General features: G+C 43.6%; 1 protein-coding gene across 1 annotated transcript in view; it reads left to right on the forward strand.

Moving 5' to 3' along the window:
- The first annotated feature begins 15,330 nt into the window (after nt 1-15,330).
- LOC143386718 (heparan sulfate glucosamine 3-O-sulfotransferase 3B1-like) overlaps nt 15,331-23,282 on the forward strand; it is a 37,073-nt gene continuing 29,121 nt past the window's right edge. The window contains exon 1 of the mRNA XM_076841604.2: nt 15,331-15,884. Coding sequence (XP_076697719.2) covers nt 15,331-15,884 — 554 coding nt within the window. The remainder of the gene's footprint in view (nt 15,885-23,282) is intronic.

A 23,282-nucleotide genomic window follows, 5' to 3' on the forward strand; every position in this document is an offset into this window, starting at 1 on the left:
GTGAGCAAGAGTAATCTGGATGGACAGAGAGGGTCCTGGGGGCTTTGTACCAGTTGAATGGATGATAATGGCTAGACAAACAATTTCCAGAAAGGCACTTGACTGTTAACCTCCTCATGGAAACCAAATAAAAGGCAGTTCTGGGTTTTAAAAGCCAATCACATTTTTTTGGTAGATTCATATTTGTAATTTTGTGCCTATTAATATAGAGTTAAATGTCTGATCACAGCCTGCAAAAGTTTAAAAGCTGGGCTGAGCACAATGAGACAAAGCCTGCCATTCAGTCAGGTCACCGATTTTCATGGGCGGCTTATGAAAGTCCACATTATTTTTTTTTTCATACTCACACACTTATCTCACAAAAGGTACCAGGCAACCCTGTGTCAAATGGGTTTCCCAAAAGCTCAGAGTTAAGGAATTCAGAAAGTGCTAATGGAAGGCAACAGGAGAGTCATATTCCTAGTGTGGCCAACATTTCCACAATGCACTTAGCAAAGTGAAGGAGACGGGTCTAGCATTTATGACGACAGGAAACTCACTTATCTATGACTCCAGCCTGTTTGGTGACTGCTGGGAATTGGAAATGAGGAATAGGTTACAAAGGTGATTTCCAGAGGGAGAAAGAGTCGAAAATGGAAAAGAAGAGTCAGAAATGAAAGAGGAGAACACATCAACAGTGAGTGACTTTAGCAGCGGAAATAAAGAGACAATGACATATAGCATGGTGAACTCCGGATTCAGTGACTCTCTGGAGGAGAAAAGGAACAAGGGATGGTGGGCATTTGCACTTACTGACATTGGGTTATAGAAGCTGGTGACTATAAGCAAATAGCACATACCAGGGTGAAGGGGTTTTTCCAGGGTTCACATGTCTCAAGATTCAGAAGGGATCACAAGTTCTATTTCAATGGTTAGGTTTGAGAAAAATCTCTATGTGGCTTAAGTAAGGCCCTGGCTATTAGTGAGTAGAATACATTGGCCAATGACTTCTTACCACTTGACAAAGAATCAGATTGAAATATCTGATGCATATCTTCGGACCTGGGGGAGATGTGCTGTGCCAATCACTGATGCCCCAGATACCTCTGAGAATTTTCTCTTCGATTAAAACACCAAGATTCCTTTTTAGCCAATAAGTAAATAGAATCTGGTTCAAAGACTATCAAATTGCCACCTGCTACTTCAAAAGCTCTTTCAATTCCCTGAGCAATTTGCTGGAGGGCATTGAATTCCTGGGTGTGGCTCTACTATTTTCTAACCAAATGCTCTCTTTGTGTAAAGGAAGAATCTGTCTCTGAAGTCAGGTTTTCAGTACAGATCTGCCAGCCTTTATGGTTGGATGGTGTAAAGGTGCGGGGGGGGGGGGGGGGGGAGTCCTGTGTATTTATTTATTTATTTATCTTATGGTACCCAGGACTGAACCTGGGGGTACTTAACCACTTAGCCATATCCCCAGATCTTTTTCTTTCTTTCTTTCTTTCTTTTATCTTGAGACAGGATCTAAGTTGTTTAGGGCCTCCCCAAATTGCTGACACTGCTTTGAACTTGCAATCCTTCTGCCTCAGCCTCCCAAATTGCTGGGATTTCAGGCATGTGCCACCACACCTTTAATGTCCAGTTTTGATGGCTGACAAGTATAGAGGACAATGAGTATTTTTCAGTGTTTAACATTTAATGTTAAAGTGATTGAAAATTACTTACCAAGGGTATTACCGATGAGTCTGCTGGTTTGTGGACTAGGCCCAGGTATGCCAGGTGCACTGATGCACACCTGTGATCCCAGTGACTTGGGAGATCACAAGTTTAAGGCCAGAAAGAGCATCTTAACAATACCCTGTCTTAAAATAAAAAATTAAAAGGGTTGGGGAGGTGGCTCACTGGTACAATGCCCTCTGGGCTTAATTCCTGTACCAAAAAAACAAACAATCTAAGCCCCGTTAGAGTAGAAAAATCCCATAATGCACAGTAATTATTAGGGAAATGCAAATCAAAACCACAGTGAGGTATCTTTATACCTGTTAACATGCTGCTATCAAAGAAATGAAGAACAACTGTTGATGTGGATGTGCAGAAAATGGAACATTTGCAAAAAATGCAAGTGGGTTGTAAAATCATATATCCACTGAGGAAAAGAGTAGGCAGTTCCCCCAATAAATTTAGAATAGAATTACTATCTAATTCAGCAATTCTACTCCTAGGTATATAACCCTAAACACTGAAATTAAAATTTCAATGAGACGTTTGTACACATGTTCATAGCAATTTCTTCGTAGTAGGTAAAATGCGGAAGCAATTCAAGTGTCCATCAGTGAACAACGGATAAATAACATGTGAGTCAGATGAGATGGCACATGTCTATAATGCCAGTGACTCAGGTGGCTGAGGCAAGAGGATTGCAAGTTCAAGACCAGCTAGGGCAACTTAGCAAAACTCTGTCTTGAAATAAAAAATAAAAAGGCTCAGGATAAAGCTCAGTGGTAGAACACCCCTGGGTTCAATTCCCAGTACTTGTATCCCCCCCCCCCAAAAAAAAAAGTAAAGAAGTGTGATATAGGGCTGGGGCATAGCTCAGTTGTAGAATACATTCTTAGCATGTATGAGGTCCCAGTTCAATCCCCAGCTCCAAAATAAATAAATAAGCTTGTCACAAAAAGACAAAAACTGTACAATAGTACTTGTAGGAGGTACCTAGAGGAGTCAAATTCATAGTGACAGGAAGTAAAATGGTAATTTCCAGGGACTGGGGGAGGGGAATGAAAAATTATTATTTAATGAAAATTGAGTTTTAGTTTGTCAAGATGAGCAAAATTCTGGAGATTACTCAACAATGTGAATGTTCTTACTATTACTGAACTGTACATATTAAAATGATAAGATGGTAAATTTTAGAGCTGGGGATGGAGTTCAGTGGTAGAATGCTTGCCTGGCATGAGCAAGGTCCTTGGTTCAATCCCCAGCACTACAAAAAAAAAGGGGGCGGGGAGGAGGGAGTAGATTTTATGTTATGTGCTTTTTTACAACAATTAATACTAAAAACGAAAATTTTTTTAAAAATCGCAAGCCAGTGTCTCTCACACTCTAGCTATCTGGAAATCTCATTATAACAGACTTCTGGGCTCTGTACAGAGTTTCTGACTGTTTTTATAACAGGCTTCTGGGTGATTCTAATGCTTCTAGTTCTAGGACCCCAATTTGAGAACCACTGTTCCAAGGCTTCCATAAAGTATATTTTTCTTTTATAAGCAATGGGGATTTTTCGGAAGCAATCCATAGTACCTTTATGGACATAGCCAATCTCAATGAAATGGAATTTAATTCTTCCTGAACTTGAACAAAGTGTTGAGCATATTATTAGTCATTTTATCTACATTTTAATTTAATCCTTCCAAATGAATTTATTCAAGTCATATACATTGAAATCGTGTGCTTTTCAGGAAATTCTGCCAGGTGTTCAATGATAGACAAAGCAGAAATCGGGTCAGGATGCCAAGTGAGGTGGTGCACACCTGTAATCCCCACTACTGGGGAGACCAAGGACAGCCTCAGCAATTTAAGGAGCCCTATCTGAAAATTAAATAAAAAGGGCTGGGGATGTAGTTCAGTGGTAAATTGTGCTCCCCCCTCCCCCCAGAAAAGGAAAAAAAATCAGGTCAGGGATGGAAATGCACATTTGGGGTTCATCAGAATGTGGAAAGTATTTCAAGCAATTAGACTAGACAAGATCATCTAAGTTCTCAACTTTGGCACTATTGACATTTGGGGACAAGTAATCCTTTGTTGTGGGGAACGTATGCATTTTACATGTTTAGCAGCATCCCTGAATTCCACCCAGTAGATGCCACCTGCCCTAGTTTTTTTTTTATATTTTTTTAGTTGTAGTTGGACACAATATTTTTATTTATTTTTATGTGGTCCTGAGGATCGAACCCAGTGCCTCCCATGTGCAAGGCGGGCACTCTACCAATGAGCTACAGCCCCAGCCCAGCTGCCCTAGTTTTAACAACCAAAATTGTCTCTGGACATCATCAAATGTTCTCTGTGGAGGATAAAGTCACCCCTGGTAGAAAAGCACTGAGGTACATAAAGTGTGGAGAAGGAATACAAGGAAGACCAAGATGAGCTCTGAACAGCACTAACATATAGATACTTAACAAAAGAGGAGGAGCAAGAAAAGAAGATGAGGAATAGTGAATAGTGAGATAGGAGGGGGGAAAAGAGAATTGTGTAATGTCTTCTAAGGCAAAAGTGGCAAGGAAGACAGGCCAGCTGAATCTGATGCTGCCTGGGGCTTATGTGAGATAAGGACAAGAAAGTGTCCACTGGCTTCCTAGAGGAATCAGGATTCTGGCATCTTCTCAGGTATATCCAGCCTCCATTACTCTTCTAACTTGAACCCTAAACTCCTTCCTTTCAAGAGACAACAACAGGGCTGGGAGGTAGCTCAGTGGTGGAGCATTTGCCTAGCATTCCCAAAGCCCTGGGTTTGAGCCCCCAAACAAAACAAAACAAAAATTTAAAAGAAAATTTAAGAGAGACAAGCATCAGCCAAAGGCAAGTATCTGGATTGTGCTAGTAGAAATTCATAGACCATTTGGAGGAAAGTACCAAATGGTCTTATGAGTTCCTGATCTTTATATAAGCAGGTGGCCCAATCCCTCTCTATCCATGTCAATGGGAGTCAGAAGACAGATTCTTCCCTTGGTGCTTCTGTAAGGGGATGAGAACACTGCCTCCCTATAGGCTGACATGGACATCGTTTGCTGTACCTGCCACCAGCCAGGACTGACTATTTCTAGTATTACAGCTATAGCAGTAGACACTGCCCCCACCCCCCGAGTGGGGAAAGGGGTAATACACCAAGGGGACCCAGCAGCCAGAGAGATGGGGGACAAGCGAGCCCCTCGCAAGAAACCCTGAACACAAGAAAACCATTGGGAAGACAAGCAGACTTAAACCAAAAAGAAGAGCAGTTGGGGACATTTGAGTACAGAACAGATGAATGTAGCCAATTAAATGGGAACCCGTAAAAAGAACTATCCAGCTAACCAATAGAATCCCAAGAAGGAGGGATTCCAATGGGAGTAGAACAAATGGAAGAAGAAACAGTAATCTAACCAACAAAATAAGATTTTACACCCTCTACTGAAGGGTTTTACATCTCAGTACTTTTTTTTTTTGTGGTGCTGGGGATTGAACCCAGGGCTTTGTACATGCAAGGCAAGCATTCTACCAACTGAGCCATATTCCCAGTCTCTAGATAAGGTAGTTTTTAGAAAAGAAAATAATTAGAGTCACTTATAAGATGGTGAAAACACATCTATATACAACCAACTTTTTGAAAAATTATGACTGTCTTGCATATTTCTAAAACAAATGTAAGGATATGTATGCACTATTCCTATTATCAATTGCTTTATAAGAAGCCGCCCCAAAACTTAGTGACTTCAAATGAAAATTTACTATTTCTTTCATTATTAAGAAGGTGACGGGGACATTCCAAGGCTCAGTCGCTGGCAGGTATCTGGGAGAGCTGCTCCTCACCTGGTGGAAGGGAGATGGAAGGGGTGAAAAAGGATGAGACCCTATGTCAAGCTCTTTCCTAAGGGCACTGAATCTTCTCATAGGCCAGAGCCCTTATGGCTCAATCATCTCCTAAAGGCTCCACCACCCAACACAACACATTGGCCTCTACGTTTCAACACGTAAATTTGGGGAAAACCTTCAAATCGTAGCAGTGACATTTTGGAAAAGGCAGAAATATGGAGATATTTTAAAAGATCAGTGGTTGCCAGGGGTTAGTGGGAAGGGGGATGAACAGTCAGAGTACACAGAGTTTTTAGGGCAATAAAATCATTCTGAAGGTTAAAATGGTGGACATATCATTATGCATTTGTCAAAAAACATAGAATGTCCAATACCAAGATACTTGGTATTATACCAAAATACCCTAGTGTGAACTATGGATTTTAGTTAATAAACGATGAGCTCCTTAATTGTAGCCGATGTACCCATTAATGCAATAAGTTAAAATTTGGAGAAACTATATTTGTGTGTGTGTGTGTGTTTGTGTGTGTTAGGAGAAACATATATGAGAACTCTATACTTTCCACTCCAGTTTTCTATAAACTGCTCTAAAAAGTGAAACTTACTAATTGAAAACATTTAGGAGTAAGAATAATTTCTGAAACTCTCGGTGAATTACAAATAACATGATCCTTCTGAAAAGAAATGAAATCACAGAGTAGATTCAATGTTTCAAATAAAATGTGATAAAAGAACAGATGACACAGAATAGTAAGCTGTGAGAGAGGTCAGGAATAATGAAAGAGAAGAACAAGATGAAATTTAAAAAGAAGGAAAATAAATGAATTTTTCAGTGATCAACTAGATAGGCCAAAGAAACCAAGCACACATTAAAAACAATAAAACACTTAAGGTTTAAAGTTATTATAGAGGAAGGTTTAGGTATAAAAGACAAGGAGATATAATGTGTACATAATTGGAATTCTGAAAGATAGAATAAGATAAAATAACAATATGTAGTCAATATCAGTATGTAAACTAGTGAAGTTATTCAACCTTAAAAGCAGAAAATAATTTGAGTTAAAGTTTCAGACAAGTACATATTGTAAGCTCCTTCACTTGAATTTAAATCTGAAGATTCTGCAGAAATACAAAATCTCAGACTTTAGGGAGGAGGAAACATTTTTTAAAAAGCCTTAGGAACATAGGTTTTTTATGATTGTGGAGAGTACAATCATTTTGGTACTATAGAAGAATACCTGAAACTGGGTAACTTACAAAAACAGAGATTGAGTTTTTACAGTTCTGGAGACTGGGATTCAAGCAAAATCAAAGGGTCACACCTGGTAGGGGTCGTTTTGCAACATCATTCCATGTTGGAAGGCAGAAGGGCAAGAGATCACATGCACACTAAATAGGGAAAGGACTCAAACTTATCCTTCTATTAAGAACCTACTCCTGGGGCTGGAGATGTGGCTCAAGCAGTAGCATGCTCGCCTGGCATGCATGCCGCCCGGGTTCGATCTTCAGCACCACATACAAACAAAGATGTTGTATCCGCTGATAACTAAAATATATATATATATATATATATATATATATATATATATATATATATATATATATAAATTATCTCTCTCTCTCTTTAAAAAAAAAAAGAACCTACTCCTACAATAAAGTTATTAGTCAATTCATGAGCCTCATGACCTTATCACCTCTTAATGTTTTCACTTCTCAACCCTACTGCATTAGAGACTTAGTTTTTCCAATACATGAACTATGTGGGGGCAGGGGGCATTCACACCAGAGCAAGGAGGAAAATGGTAGCCTAGAGTAGAAGAGGGATAGTGACTATAATAGGAAATGGGTCAGGAGGAGCTCCTTTCTTCCTATCTGTCCACCTTCCCTTCCCCTGATGTGCAATTACAATGTAAGCAAGCAGCACCTAAAAATCATAGCACCCTAAGCTCAGGTACTTGGAGTTTCCTGAGAAGTAATTTCATCTGAAGATGGGAGGCCAGGAAGCTATGTAAGTAGTAGTTGGGCCTTCTCTATAACCCCAGAGTTTTCTTCCACCCTAGAAAACCCATGGAGGAGCACAGCCTTGGGCCTGGGGTTTTGTCCTTCCCCAGCTATATATTATCAGGTAAGAATGGATAGCCCCCAGGAATATGAGTTCGTTGAGAAAAATTAAACAATTGAGGCATGCAAATAAATGTAAAAAATTAGCAATGCTGGATATAACATCTGCATTGGTTATATACCATGATAGGATAATTGATGGATGTGTTAGGATGCAGAATAGATATAATCAAAGTATGTACTTGCAACATTCTATGACATCTGCATATGGATACAGATAGAACATATACAGTGGTTGTATACTAAATATAGTAATCAATAGGTGTGTTGAATTGCAAAATGGATAAAAAGAATGAACTAGCAACATTCTGTGCCAATAGAGAATGGAACAAGTTTTATAAAATTCTGTGTGGAAAAAAAATACATGAATTTTCTACTGGTCCAGAACTTTCATCATGTATAAAAAGGCAGAAACACTCAAGCAGATAAGATATCTATGAATACTTCTCAAAAGAACTATGATGAGCAACAATAGCCTCTTATTCTATGAATTCCAGGCAACTCTAATGTATGAAAAAGGAAACTCTCAGATTTCTTATCTCCCTTGAATCACATAAAAATAAAACTAAGGTAGAGAGAGACCATGGGGTTATAATTGAGAGCAAATATTATCAACCTCGATAAAATAAAGCATATATTAATGTCTTCAAACTTGGAGGAATGAAAGCATTTTTCAAAACAAGAAGTGAATAAGTACTAATGTACTGTGTAATATCTAATTTTTGGAAATGACTTAAGACACTTGTATTTTTCTTTTCTTTTTAACTTTTTTTTTCTAAAAGAGGTACTTTTAGAAAACCATATTCCCAGGGATAAAGTTATGATTATAACTTGAATTATCAATATATTTTTAAATTAAAGTTATCTATAGTTAGCATTTTAAATATATACACACTGATAGGGAATGGTTACTTATAGCATGGCAAAACATTGCTATTTAATTTTCCCATTTGAAAAAAAAAAGAGGGGTAATGTACATATTTTTGCTTTTATTTGCATAACATATTTAGCAGTATGTTAGACAACAACCCTAAATCTCTGGAGAGATTTAGGGTTCGGGGTCCTAGAAAGTCATACTCTGTATTTCTTACAATATTTTTTTCAGTGCCTTATTTTTTTTTTCTATTATTAAAGAATGAAAGTACACTGGATGCAGTGGCATATGCTTGTAATCCTAATGGCTTGGGAGGCTGAGATATGAGGATTTCAAATTAGAGATTAGCCTCAGCAACTTGTGAGACCCTGTCTCATTTTTTTTTAAAAAAAAGGGTAGGAGTGGGCTGAGAAAGTAGCTCAGTGGTAGAGCATCCTTGGGTTTAATTCCCTGTACCAAAACAAACAAAAACAGGAAGAATAAAAGTAGCTTAATATGTGTATTACAATAATATCACAATGAATCCCAATTTATATATAATTATAATTCACCAATTTAAAAGCATTTCAAAATAATAGAAGGAAGAGCAATAGATGAAGGGAATCATGGAGAGAGAGGAGAGGAAAAAGGGAAGTGCTAATAAAATTCATGAACTTTATTAAGTTGTGTGTATATACAATATGTCAATGAATTCCATATTATGTATAATTATAATAAATCAATAAAAATGTAAAAAGAATAAATGTAGCTTAATAAAGAGGAAATAACAGGTGAAAAGATCAACTCTACATAGAATTTGCTATGAAGAACAAACAAAATGGGAGTGTGTTTGGATGCTAATGGGAGTCACACCACAAAGGGAGAAAGACACAGGTTGGAGTTTTAGAAAAGTGTACAGGGTACATATTAAGGAATGCCCTTGGGATCAACACTTATAGAAGGGACACGGAGGAAGCAGGTGTGGGCTTCAGGAGAAGCCCAGGTGTGATACAGCCCCAGCATCCTTTGCTAAGCCCACAGGAAGCTCTAGAGCTTAGACAGCCCTTTACAGATGTCTGGAGTTGGGCTGAGATGACCATGCCATGAGACATTGTCTAGGGCCACCCTGGGAAGGGACATGCTCTTCAGCCCATGGATTCAGATAGAACATATACAGTGGATGCAACTCTCTGCAATCATGTAGGGACAGACAGTTGCAGGCTAAGTGCTGATAGTATGTATTGCCAGCATCTGAGACAGCAAGTCCTTTACCGACAGGGTCAGTGTCACCACAGGGGAAGACCGATGACTCAGGGGCAAAGAGTGGGGAAGAGACATCCTTGAGGTGATAAAGGCTGAGACCCAGAGCCCTAGAAGGTGTCACTCTCTGTCTAGGCTAGCCTTCTGCTTCCTCTACCATGACCAGGGGGAAGTGGGAGTTGGGGCAGGTGCCTGCTAGTGTGGAGGGTTGTTGGTAGAAAGAATACACAATATTCCAGCAGCATCCATGTTCTTAAATGCTACCTCTTGTAGGAGAGCATGTTAAGAAATGTTTGTTTCAAGCAAGGCTCAGTGGAGCATGCCTATAATCCCAGCTCCTCAGGAGGATCCAAAGTTCAAGGCCAGCCTAGGTAACTTAGCAAGACCCTGTCTCAAAATAAAAAGGGCTGGGAATGTACTTCAGTTGTACACACTCCTGAGTTCAATGCCCCAGTATGGGGATGAGGGTGAGGGAAGGAAAGAAAGAAAGAAAAAAAAAGAAGGAAATGTTTGTCCCAGACCCTGAGCAAGAGAGCATCCTAGAGACAATAGATTTGCAGCATATTTTTATTTGTCCATAAGAAGTTTGTCATGGGAAAATTAAAGTAGGATCAGTCATCTCCTGAATATATTTTCCTCCATCATCTCAGCAGGTCAGGCCAGGGATCCTGAAGACAGAATTGGCCTGGAGGATTTCTGTTGCTAGGAAAATAGAATTGAGGAAGAGTGGGTCTGAGGGTATTTGTAGGAGAGAAAGGTGAATGGAGGATCACTGCTGGACAGTAATACTGAGACTCAGAAGGGTTGTGAAACTTATCCAAAGTCACACAGCCAATGTATGAGAGTCAGATTAGGAAAAATCTATTCGGCTCTGTTGTAGCATTTGTTAGGGTCCTGTCAGAAAAGAGAGAGCATCTTCCAGGTGGGTAATTGGGGAGAATATAATAAAAAGGGTACTTACTTACAAAAGTGCAGGAGGATGAGAGAACACAGGAAGAACAGAGCCACAGCATGCTGGCTCTGGCAAGGGGAAGCTGTCTTTCCACCTCAGGCCTGAACCTTCCATCAGAACTTGGTGACAACTAGGCATGGGGCATAAATAATTTTGTCATAGCTCCACCTTCTCAATCCCTGCCCTGTTCTCCAGGGTGAAGGAACCTCCTGGGACAACATGGAGGAAAGATTTGGAATCTGTGTAAATCTTTACTCCTCTTAACACAAGTCACCAAGCCAATCTGGGCATCAAACTTCTTTTACTTACAAGGGCAAGCATCTCTGTGGTGTGTTGACAGGTAATTTCTCATTAACAGCAATCCTTTCTGTGACCATGTGCTACATTCATGCCCAGAATCAGTGTTGAGGGTCCCACTGGGTGCAGTGGGAGTTCACGCTGGGAAGAGATTCTTTATTTTCCGTGAAGCCCTTCTGCCACTCATAAAATTCTTATCCCTGAGGTCTGGCTAATTGCAGCCCCAGAGCTAGGCAAATGCTCACCTCTGGTCAGTGATCCCTCAAATGCCAAATGGTGCCTTTGGCCTGGAGAAAAGGGGGTACCTTGGCGCCCACGAAATCCTGGAGGCTATGGACAGGCGACCAAACCCAGGGGAAAGTTCCCTTCCCTGTGCGCTGGTGAGACCCTGGTCACCACGCTTCCCCAACTCCTGTCCTTGCCACCCAGCAGCAAGGAGGCGCGAACAGAGCGCTCCCTTGCGGGCGGGTATTGGAGCAGCGGCCGCGCAGTGGCCGCAATGAGCTCCAAGCTGGTAACCCCAAGGGGGCCGCCTGGCTGGCTGCAGGAACCGCAAGAGGGTACGGATTCCGGTGACAGGAACTGAGGCAGAGGCCATGGGAGCAGGCAGCCCCAGGAAATGCCTGCTTTGCGATTCCGCAGGGATCAGGAAGACCGCTAGTCGCGAGGTGGGGCTGGTGGGAAGGCTCCAGCAGCTCCTTGGTCCAACTATCCCCAGCCTAGAATGGAAGAAACTTCACGCCGAAAGTATTGCGGGAATGTTTTGGTTCAAATTTGGCATTTTACACACGTGAAATTTTAGGACCAGAGAGTAATCCGATTGCGGGGGTGGGGGGTGGGGGTGTCACACAACAGGTTGTTAGCACCAGAACCTGGAGGAAAAGGGAAAGAAGATCGGCTGCTTCCCCGATTAGAACCCTCAGAGACCCTAGGTGTGCACCCCCTTTAGGTAATTCCGAATGGAACAAACCCAAAATAAAACGATCCAGACAAGTATGCGAGAAATTGAATTCTCTCCATATTTTCCGAACGCAAAAATTTTAATAAGTTTATCAAAGACAAAGTTTTCTTTCGGTTTTGGCGGTAGCGCTTTGCTGATGCCCAGGCTCCAAGGCTGGGGAAACGCCACACTGCTGAGCAGCAGTTAACAGCAGAGGTGCAAACTGGGATCACAGCCAGCTTGTGTCACCAGCTCTACCCAGGTAAAGCCTCAGGTTCCCCATCTGGAGGATGGCACCGTGGGTGAAAAGGCGTCTGCCAAGGGTAGACGCAGAGCGGCCGCCGCACGTGAGGACGTGTGGGCACAGCCTGGAACTTCGGAGCGCTGTAGGAGGACCTGCGGGTGGGCAAAAGGACCAAAGTGTCGAGTCGGAGCCAGATCCTGCTCCGACACCGCTGTCCAGGGCCTGGCTCACCAGCCGACCTTAGACTGCAGAGGCCCCAAAGCGTGGCGCTCACCACCAAGCACCTCGTTGTTGGAAGCAGTGGGGATTGAAGGGGCGCCGGATGGGCCCAGGCAGAGACTTAGCTCTGGGGCGCGGAGCTCCGCTTAGCACTCGGCGCAATTTCCGACGCCCACGACTTTGCTTCCACTCCCTGCCTTCCTCCCTCCACCCCCGGAAAAAAGAAACCCCAAACATATCCGGTGGCCACGATTTGTAATCACTCAAAGGGCTTGGCTTAACCCACAGGACAGAGACCATTTTTATTCACACCCAATCAGGCCTGAAGCTAGCCACATGGGAACTACAACTCCCTGAATACCTACAAATGAGAAACTTTATTTCCCGCCTAAATAATGTTAATCTGAAGATACACCCTTCGGGACAGGAACATCTCCCCCAACCCATTTCAAAATATTCGGAGTAGTTCTAAGAAATATTTGCGTTAATGTTTAGAAGTTTAAAATAAACTAATAATAAATTAATTAAGTCAAAAATTAAGGGCGATTAGATCACTTCCAAAAAAAAGTTTGTTTTTTTTTTTTTTAGTTTTGTTTTTTTTTTTAAAGTTCCAGATAGAAGGGGAAAAAATTGTACAGTTCTAGCTGCGGATATAAAGGGTGGAGGAGAAACCTATTCTCTAAATTATTTCCCCTTCAACAATTTTGCAGGAAAAATGTCTTGGACTTAACTTAGTTACAAAGAGATCACGCGGAGCCCAACGGGGGCTCGTGGGTCGCGTGGTCCGAATCCTCCTCTGGTCACAGTTGTCCCTTGTGCAAGATGCTAAAGTCAAACTGGCCTTCTCGGCTTGCTCCAGACGGTGGGGAACCCGACCAGGGATGGGCTGCAGCTACTTGAGATGCTTGGAGACATTTACTCCAGGAGGCCGAGTGTCCGTGACATTTACTCCTGCGGCTGGTCCGTTATAGAGAGACCGGGGTTAGGTCCCATCGGTTGTGCCCACCTGCACTGACAGTGAATTCCAGCGTGGGCGGCGGCTCTCGGTAGGTCACCTAGTGGGCAACACTCAGCCACTGGGCCAAGCTGGGGTTGGAGTCAGAAGGAGCGTTCTGTCCCGGAACTGTGGGCAGCAGGGCGTTGGAGGCCAGCTGGCCCCGCAGAGGCACTGTTGCAGGCATCAAAAACTTCCTGAACACCACCGTGATGGACTTGAGAATCTCGAACTTCCTAATTCCAAATGCCTGTGCAAGAATTCAGCAAGAGTGAGGCACCTCTCGCCCGCGCTTCCCTCCAGGTGGCTGTGAAGACCCGCTTCCCAGTTGAGGAAGAGAACGCGGGGTAGGGCGGCTTTGTAGTAGACTTTGGCTGTTTAATAACTGCGTCTCATTTAATGGTCAACTGATTTGCTCCAAGTTGGCGCTTGAATTTAACAAAAAAGTTGGTGGCGAAAAATGACACCTAACAAGCAGTGCCATATGTCAGCCATTGTCTCCTAATTGGGGGGGGGGGGGTGAATGTTGGCTCTAATATTTATTCAGGAAAAAGGGAAGAGAGAATATTTTCTCAAACTTAAAGTTTTCCACAAAGTCATATACAGATAAAGCCTCCCATACGTAACCTCACATGTTTCTACCAGGAAACTTTGAAAATCAAACTCTATCTCCCTGTTATTTATTTTTTTTTTTCCTTCTCTCCTTTCCCCCTCCCCAACCAGCTTGGGAGGTTGGAGATTTGTCTTGAGGACAGTTTACTACGCCAATCCCAGTTCACAGGGCAGGCCAGGGGAGATCACGCCTGGCCAAGAATGAGGGGGAAAGACCAGAGGGAGGGAGTTGTCAGCGATTTCTAAACAAATTTCCCCCTCAAACTTCCTAAATCTGTTCCTCTCCGGGAAGGGCCCTATCTCTGCGTCTCTGGTGTGAGATGTGCGGTTTGGGTAGCTGGTGCCTCTCTCTCCCAGTTTTCCCTCCTCCAACCCTGACTGCAACACATCCACATTCCGAACCTGCCTAAGACACATATGGATAGGGACTTACGTCCCGACATCTAGGCAACTACAGCCACGGTTGGCTCCGGGGAGCGAGTGCGGAAATGCGCGCTAGGGCGGGAGCGCACCACTCAGTGGAATCGGACTTCTCTCAGTGTCTGGTCACTCCAGCATCCTTCCCACCATCTGCTCCTGTCACCAGTCCCCGGCCCCGCCTCTCTAAAACCGCGCCTTGAGTCCTGCAGCCAATAACAATCCCCAACCACTCTCCACCGCCCCAAACCCTTTCCACACCCCCACGTTCGGAGAGAAGATTGGCTGTTTAGCCCTCGGCAAAGCGCCTGCATTTGCATGGTGTTCCGGGTTTCTGGTAGGTAGAACGGCCTGTCACTCCCGAAGACCGGTCCCGCCCACTCCACCTCAGTCCCCAGCTCCCTTCCTGCGCAGTTCTCCTCCGCAGCCTCTGAGGGCAAGTGCCGGGGCTGCTCTCAAGGATTAGTTCTCAGGACTGCTAAGAGGCAGCCCCAGCGAGCGGCTGTGCGCACCGTCCAGAGTGACCAGGGCGCGGGAGTGCAGCGTTCTTCTGGCCCAGCACGGGTCATGACACTGCAATAACAGCCCTTCTACCAGCAAGTACCGCTGCTCTGACTTTCCGTTCCAATTGCTGCTCCTCCCGGGCAACATGTCAAGAGCCGCCGCCGCTACAGCTGCCGCCGCCACCTGGGGAAGAGCAGCAGCAACAGCAGCAGCAGCAGCAGCAGCAGCAGGAGTGGCAACCGCGGGTACGCGGGGGCAATAAACCGAGCCGCCCGGCTTCCAGAGGGTCAAGGGACCCTCACCGTGATAACTGCTCCGGGCAGACCTGCGCCATGTGCTGAGCCATGTCCCTGGCCGCGCCCGCGGGCATCGCATGGGGCAGTGCCTGAGTGGCGGCCGATCCTGCCTCGATGTCCCCGGGCGGTTCCTGCCGCAGCCTCCAATGCCCCCGCCACCGGTGAGGAGGAAGCTCGCGCTGCTCTTCGCCATGCTCTGCGTCTGGCTCTACATGTTCCTGTATTCATGCGCCGGCTCTTGCGCCGCCGCTCCCGGGCTACTGCTGTTGGGTTCAGGGTCCCGCACTGCACACACCCCGCCAGCCCTGGCCACAGCTCCAAATGGGACGCCCCCCAGGTTGCCTTTCCGGGCACAGCCGGCCACGGCATTGGCTGCTGGCAAGGAGATGGCGGAGGGCGCCGCAAGCCTAGAAGAGCAGAGTGGCGAAACGCCTGACTTCCCCAGCTCCATCTCCAGCTTCTTTAGTGGGTCAGGGACCAAGCAGCTGCCGCAGGCCATTATCATCGGCGTGAAGAAGGGCGGCACGAGGGCCCTGTTGGAGTTCTTGCGCGTGCATCCCAACGTGCGCGCCGTGGGCGCGGAGCCCCACTTCTTCGACCGCAGCTATGACAAGGGTCTAGCCTGGTATCGGTGAGTTATTTGACGGGGCCAGGGTCACCGGCCACGACTCAGACCATGAGGAAGGGAAACATGGCACATGTTGGGAAGGTGGTTGGGGGACAACATGGGACCACCATGGCTGGGAGGGACAGAGGATGACCGCATAGTGCAGGCTAGTAGCGTCGAGAATCCCGCCCCCGCGCCGTCCAGGTTACTCTTTGCTCGGGTCTGGCTACTACCTACAGAAACTTCTCACGGAGAACTCAGTGATCCGTGGTGCCCTGAAAAATTAACTAGGCGACTTCGTCGCAAGGAAGCGTGGCAGCGATTGGAAAGCGCTTAGGGAAGCGGGCTATCGTCTAACCCTGGCAGTGTCACTCATGAATCAATCCAGTGTTGGTAGTGTTTTTTTCTTTTTCCTCTCTGAGACCAGGACACTGGGAGGAGTGTTCTACGCCTCTTGGGTAGCAGTCTCCTCCCTAGACTTGTAAATACAAATTAATTACAAATTTTAAACTAATATAAAATATTCTGAGCAAATATGTGGACTTAACAGTTATTTTGAAGGTGACCGTTTTAACTTTAAACCCAACACCGTTAGGACGCCTGACCCAGGGTGCTATACGTAAGAGCCAATGTTTGGGGTTCACCCTTCGCCCTCGCTGGAGTTCCCTCTCCTCGAAAAATCCCTGGTCCACCTAAGACGTGAGCTCCATTGTACCTTAGCTGTCGGTAAGCTCAGGCGGCCAATTGGAAAAGAGTATAAATAATAATTAACCAGAAAGAAAGATGCAATTCCGAAAATGTTTTAAACAAGTCCTCAAAATGAGAATCTATGAGAAAGGGAGACATTTTAAAGGCACTTACGACAAAAGTCTATGAGCCTGGATGGTTGAGTCCAAGGGTCAGCCTCCTAATCTGTTAGAGAACCAGGTCATGGCTGTCTGAGCCGTCGTTAATGGGTTTTATGGGGTGATCCACAGCCCCACCAGTGGCCTAACCCAGTAGCCCAGGGCCTGGACGGATTTGCATGACGTCTCGGAATTTGATTGTAGCTCTTTCCATTTGTCCTAATGAGACACTATCAGCCACATGAAGAGGGTTCATGGTTGGATGGAGACCACCGAGGTGGTAGCGCAGAGCTGACCCCGTCACTGGCCAGAGAGTGGGAGTCTCTGCACCGCCTAACCCCTGCAAAAATCACACGCGCTAATTCGTGCTGTCTGAGCCTGAACTCGAGTTTGTTTTAGTCTGCGATTCAGATTCTTCTGGGCTTACTTTTCCAGTTCATCATTCAGCTCTTTTGAATTAAACTCAAACTTAGCAAGTGCTGATGAGGCCCTCACAGAATGACAGATATATGGGTGCTATATAGTGACCCTGGCCTTTACCTTCACGTCATGGATATGATGGTGTCTGAAAATAGCAGGGTGTGGTTCAGAGGAACTAACAAATGCAAAAGTGGAGAAACCACCCACCCTTGACATCTAGACATAGCATATTGATTTAAACTTCAGATGGCCAAACACATATAATTTTTAAGATTTCCCTTTTCCTCTTAAGTTTTGGTGGATTTTTACGAATATTAATGACCTTAGTTTGGGGATTAACTTAGACAAATATTCAGTGATTATTATTTATTTTACAGATATGTGCCTCATCTTGACTCCCCTTTCCATTTTTGGTTGCACAAAATAAACTGACATTTCTATGATTTGGCCAACATTAAACAAATCTCTCTGTGTGTGTGTGTGTGTGTGTGTGTAACATTAAATGTTTTTTTCCCAGTGTGCCAGGCACTTGTTTCCCAGTGTGCCAGGCACTGTTTCAAGTTTTACAGGATTAGCAATTTAATCCTCAATACAGTCCTGTGAAGTAGGCATTTTTACAGATGAGGAAACACAGGCACAGAGAGGTTAAGCAACTTGCCCAAGTTCTCACAGCTGGAAAGTGGCAAAGCTAATATACCACCCAGGCAGTCCTTCTCCAAATATTGTCCTGTGTCATGCTCCCTCACTAAGTGACTAAAACACGGTGTCAGTTATATATGTTGAATTCAAAACTGCATTTGCTTTAAGAGTTTGATAGTTTTCTGACTGCCTCCAGTGATCTCAGTGGGGATTGCTCACTTTGCCATTAACTTTATTTATTTATTTTTTTGGTACCAGAGGCTGAACCCAGAGTCCTTTAACAACTGATCCACATCCCCAGCCCCCTTTTATATTTTTTTTAAAGTTTTGAGACAGGGTCTCACTAACTGGATTAAGGCTGGGAAGTCTAAGAGGACAATAGGTTAAGTGATGTGTTCCCAAACTCCTTGGAATCATTTTAAAAAATATATAGTGTCCCCAAATTAAGTAATTAAATTGGACTTGTTAACCAAGTTAGCCTTGCTAAGTTGCTAAGGCTGGCTTTGAACTCGTGATCCTCCTGCCTCAGCCTCTGGAGCCACTGAGGCATGCGCCACCACACTGGCTGTCATTCACTTTAAAAGAATTTCAACTCCAAAACAAACTAGTTGGTAATATCCCAAGTTGGTATACACTAGATTGAAGATAATCACACTACTGTGACACTTTTACTTTTCTGCACAGGACAGCTAGAATCAAAGGAGTCATTAAAATGACAAAAATATCCCTCAAGTACAGAGGCTAAGAAAATATAGTATCCTTCCTGAAGAGTAGATTTATGCTCTGCCACTTGCCCTTTTTAAGGCTGGGAAGTCTAAGAGGACATAGGTTAAGTGATGTGTTCCCAAACTCCTTGGAATCAATTTAAAAAATATATAGTGTCCCCAAATCAAGTAATTAAATTGGACTTGTTAACCAAGAGACAATTATAACTAATACTTTGAGAAGATTTCTTTATAATGAGATTCCAAAACCCAGAAACTGCAGAAAACTCTCCCAAAGTAATCACTAAAAAAAAATCCCCTATATTTTTAATTTAATGAATATTGAGAAAATGAATTTCCCCAGTCTTTTTCCTAAAAACCTGGTGGCCAAGCCTGTTCCTGTCTTCACTGAGGGAAATGTAAGATAAGATCTTATTGGGGATAATTCCATTTTGAAATAATTGCACGTATTCATTCCTGGAGTTTACACCAAGAATGAAACTCACTTTCAAACTGCTGGGTGAAGACCAAAGATCTACATTTATATGCAACAATTTGAAATACAAACCATTATGTTACAAAGCTGTCAAGATTTATTAGCAAGACAGTGTAGCATGTGCTGAACTCTGTTTTTAATTAGGCACCTAAATTAGACCATAAAATGGTTGATTAATCTTTTACAAGTTGAGGGGAAAATATAACATAAATTAACCTAATCATAAGTGTTTTCCCAGATGCTCTGAGTTAATAAAATAGTCAATATTTAATAGCAATCTATTTGTTTTAGATAAATAAAATGCTGAAATGCATGAGTTAAATTACACTTATTATCTTCCAAATGATACATTTATTATTGAATAAGGCTCTAAGAATTAGGTTGCAGCACATACCTTAAAAAAACATTCTTAAAAAGATAGACTGTTACAATTAGGAATTAAATGATGACTAAACCAGATTTTGCTTTTTTGATGGGACCTGGTTATTAAAAAGTTATAATTTAATATAGATCAATATTTATGAAAGATATTTTCCCAGATAAAGTTGTATTGTTTGACATTTCAAGGTGACTTGTCACAGCTTCTGTTTTTCTAGGTTGGTGTTTTAATTGTGTTTGAAAATTTTTTAATATTTGGAAAGATCAACACGTCACAAAATCTTTTTCCAATAATGTATGCTAATTTGCCCTTTGGTTTAAAACATGTCATAGCACATAAAATTTTCTGGTTATATAAATTGACTCTTTTAGTTACTAAAATTATGTATAATTAAAAAGTGCACCAGGAATTTTTAAAACAACAAACCTACAAGTCAGCTATTCTTACAAATTAAGGAGGTGCCATTTATTTAATACTTCAGAATTAAAAATATAAGACTAAGATTGTTTTCTATGTCAGTAGCTTTTTTAAAAAATACTTTTTGTTCTCACTGTATGAACATGGAAATTAAGTTGATTGACAGAAATACAAAATGTCCACCCTAAACTCAGAACATAATAAACATTTCTTTTGCTGTGAATAGTTTCCAAATAGGGCCCTACCTCTCATTTAACAGTGGATAATTTCACACCATCAGAGAAATTTCAGCCCTTGGCTGCTGAGATAGTCAGGAAACCCAGCAAAATGAATTCCCCAAGTATGTGGCATATTTTCAAGGGTAATGAAAACAATATGCTGCCTACCTCAAATGAAAACATTTACCATGACCAAAAAGAAATGAGATACTGATATCTTTGAAAACTAATTGTACATAGACCATGAAACTTTTTTTTTAATATTTAAAACAGTACCTTGTGAAAACTCTCATATTCCTCTCAAACTATGCCAAAATAAAACTAACCTCAAATAAAACTGATGTTAGTTCATGATGGGGTTTTCGTTCTGATTTTTCTTTTCAAGATATTTGAAGAAAAGTTCAGGATTTAAGGAGCAATTACCATCTTAGTAACATGATAATAAATAATTTTCATTGCAACCAAGGGCTATGTGTTAGAATTTTCCTAATGCTAATAACATCCATCTTTAATTTTTTTGGAACATAAATAAGGGTAGTATTAATTCCTGTGTGTGTATTAATTCCTGAGACTTGATTAGTATTAAAACTAATACTAAAAAATACTGTGTCCTTTAAAAATTTACTTCATTTTGTCACAGATGGAACATGTTTAAATAACAAAGTTGTACAGCACATCCTTTGCCTCTCAAAGTTCTAGTGTAGTTCTAGTGTAGCACAGCAGTGTGAGTATTATTAATAATGCATAATATATTCAAAAGAGTTAGAAAAGAGGAATCAAATGTACCCACAAATAAGAGAACAATTTAAAGTGATGGATGTGCTAACTGTCATGAATTGATCACTGCCCAATGTATACATAAATAGAAATATCATTGACTATCATAATTATTTACAAATACTACGTCAATAAATATAAAACGAGTTCAGAGCTATAGAAATAGATATGGTTAAAGAGGACTGTCGGGAGCTTGTATTTCATTGATATTAAAATAATCACCATATGTTGTGGGTATAAAATATTTTTCTTTTAAATATGATAAATGTGAGAAGAAGAAGAAGGAGGAGGAGGAGGAGGAGGAGGAGGAGGAGGAGGAGGAGGAGGAGAAGGAGGAGGAGAAGGAGGAGGAGAAGGAGGAGGAGAAGGAGGAGGAGGAGAAGGAGGAGGAGAAGAAGAAGAAAGAAGAAGAAGAAGGAGGAGGAAGGAGGAGGAAGGAGGAGGAAGGAGGAGGAAGGAGGAGGAAGGAGGAGGAAGGAGGAGGAAGGAGGAGGAAGGAGGAGAAGAAGGAGGAGGAGGAAGGAGGAGAAGAAGGAGGAGGAGGAAGGAGGAGAAGAAGGAGGAGGAGGAAGGAGGAGAAGAAGAAGGAGGAGGAAGGAGGAGAAGAAGAAGGAGGAGGAAGGAGGAGAAGAAGAAGGAGGAGGAAGGAGGAGAAGAAGAAGGAGGAGGAAGGAGGAGAAGAAGAAGGAGGAGGAAGGAGGAGAAGAAGAAGGAGGAGGAAGGAGGAGAAGAAGAAGGAGGAGGAAGGAGGAGAAGAAGAAGGAGGAGGAAGGAGGAGAAGAAGAAGGAGGAGGAAGGAGGAGAAGAAGAAGGAGGAGGAAGGAGGAGAAGAAGAAGGAGGAGGAAGGAGGAGAAGAAGAAGGAGGAGGAAGGAGGAGAAGAAGAAGGAGGAGGAAGGAGGAGAAGAAGAAGGAGGAGGAAGGAGGAGAAGAAGAAGGAGGAGGAAGGAGGAGAAGAAGAAGGAGGAGGAGAAGAAGAAGGAGGAGGAGAAGAAGGAGGAGAAGAAGAAGGAGGAGGAGAAGAAGGAGGAGGAGGAGGAGGAGGAGGAGGAGGAGGAGGAGGAGGAGGAGGAGGAGGAGGAGGAAGAAGAAGAAGAAGAAGAAGAAGAAGAAGAAGAAGAAGAAGAAGACTGGTTTAACCTGAGGTTGATGGTGTTTTCGTCTAGGGTGGACTATTTCTCATCAAGAGGTCAGACTTTGAAACCCCTTTGACTAGAAGGTGAACGATTCCTTGTGTGTCCGTGAGGAACTTGGAGCACAGGACTCCGAATCCCTGTTTTCTCCCGACTCTCTGCCCCCCACTACTTAGCAAGGTTACACTGGCTTAGAAAGCCATAAAATGCTGAACGATGGTTCTGGGCAATATGAGATGGGTCGGAGGTGGGGGGGGCAGCAAATGCAGAGTGAAAACACACTGGGAAGAGAAGTGACAAGAAACAGATTTTTCACGCACGCTTTGGATTTAATGAATGGTGTGGGGGTTAGGAGGAAAGAGCTGCCTCCTCCAACCCTTTTATTCAGATCTGGTGACAGAAGTGTCCAAGGTGGCCCCAGACCGGTCCCCGAGGTTGCCACGTGTCCGTTTCTTTCTGGCAGTTTAGAGCGTTCCCGTAGACGTCCCATTCTGGAAGGGTGGCCCAGGGCGCTGCCGGGGACAGAAAATGGCTCTGCGGCTGGCGGGCCTCGGGGATCAGTCAGCATGGCACTTGTGTCGTGTGGGATCAATGCATCTGGTCCGAGGATCGCTGAGCCCCGGAGACAGATGGCCTGCCGGCCCGTGTTGGGGGTGGGTCCGGCGGACGGGTGGGGGCTGCCCCTCCGCCCCTAGAGTCGCCGCCGGTCGCCGCCCGAGGCGCTGGAGGTGGGCGGAGCCGGCGGGACTCGTCCAGGCGCTGACTGGTCGGAGTGGCTGCTCCGGGGACAAATGCAGTCCCAGAGAGGGGGCGGGCTGAGCGCGCGCGTCCCGCCCCCGCCGGGGTGGGCCCGGCTGTTCCAGCTGCTTCGCGTCTCTTCTGAGCAGAAATGGGTTCTGAAGCGCTTTCGCTTTTGGAGCCTGGGTTATCAGCTGATCTATTTGTGCTCTCATCCTTTCTTCACTTTGCCCTTTTTACACCTTCTGCAAAAACTTACCAGCCTTTTAGAGCGGAAGTGTCTGTAAGCATTGGGACAGAGGCAGGCTAACCTCCCCTGCATTCGTGGTGGTTTTAGGGTGGTGGCCTGAGTGAGTTCTTTAAGAGCAGAGCACAGTGACTTTTTAGGGCCTTAATTTTTGGAGTAGACAAAGGGGAGGTGAATATTTTGAGTTTCCAGCCATCACGTCCCTCCCTTTTAATTTGGGCATCCTCTTCTGTATTGGGTGCCTGGAAGGTGATTCAGCAAACTCGGTGGATAACTAATTGAAAATAGCTTCGTTTCCACAGTATAGCCTGTCAAACGACAGTATGAAGCCCCTTTCTAATGATTCCTCAATCTCACCTGCACTAAGACCAAGTGGCCTGTGTGCACCCTCCCCAGATCTGCAATGCTCC

This window comes from Callospermophilus lateralis, unplaced genomic scaffold (genome assembly GCF_048772815.1).
Source record: "Callospermophilus lateralis isolate mCalLat2 unplaced genomic scaffold, mCalLat2.hap1 Scaffold_120, whole genome shotgun sequence".
Classification (NCBI taxonomy): domain Eukaryota; kingdom Metazoa; phylum Chordata; class Mammalia; order Rodentia; family Sciuridae; genus Callospermophilus; species Callospermophilus lateralis.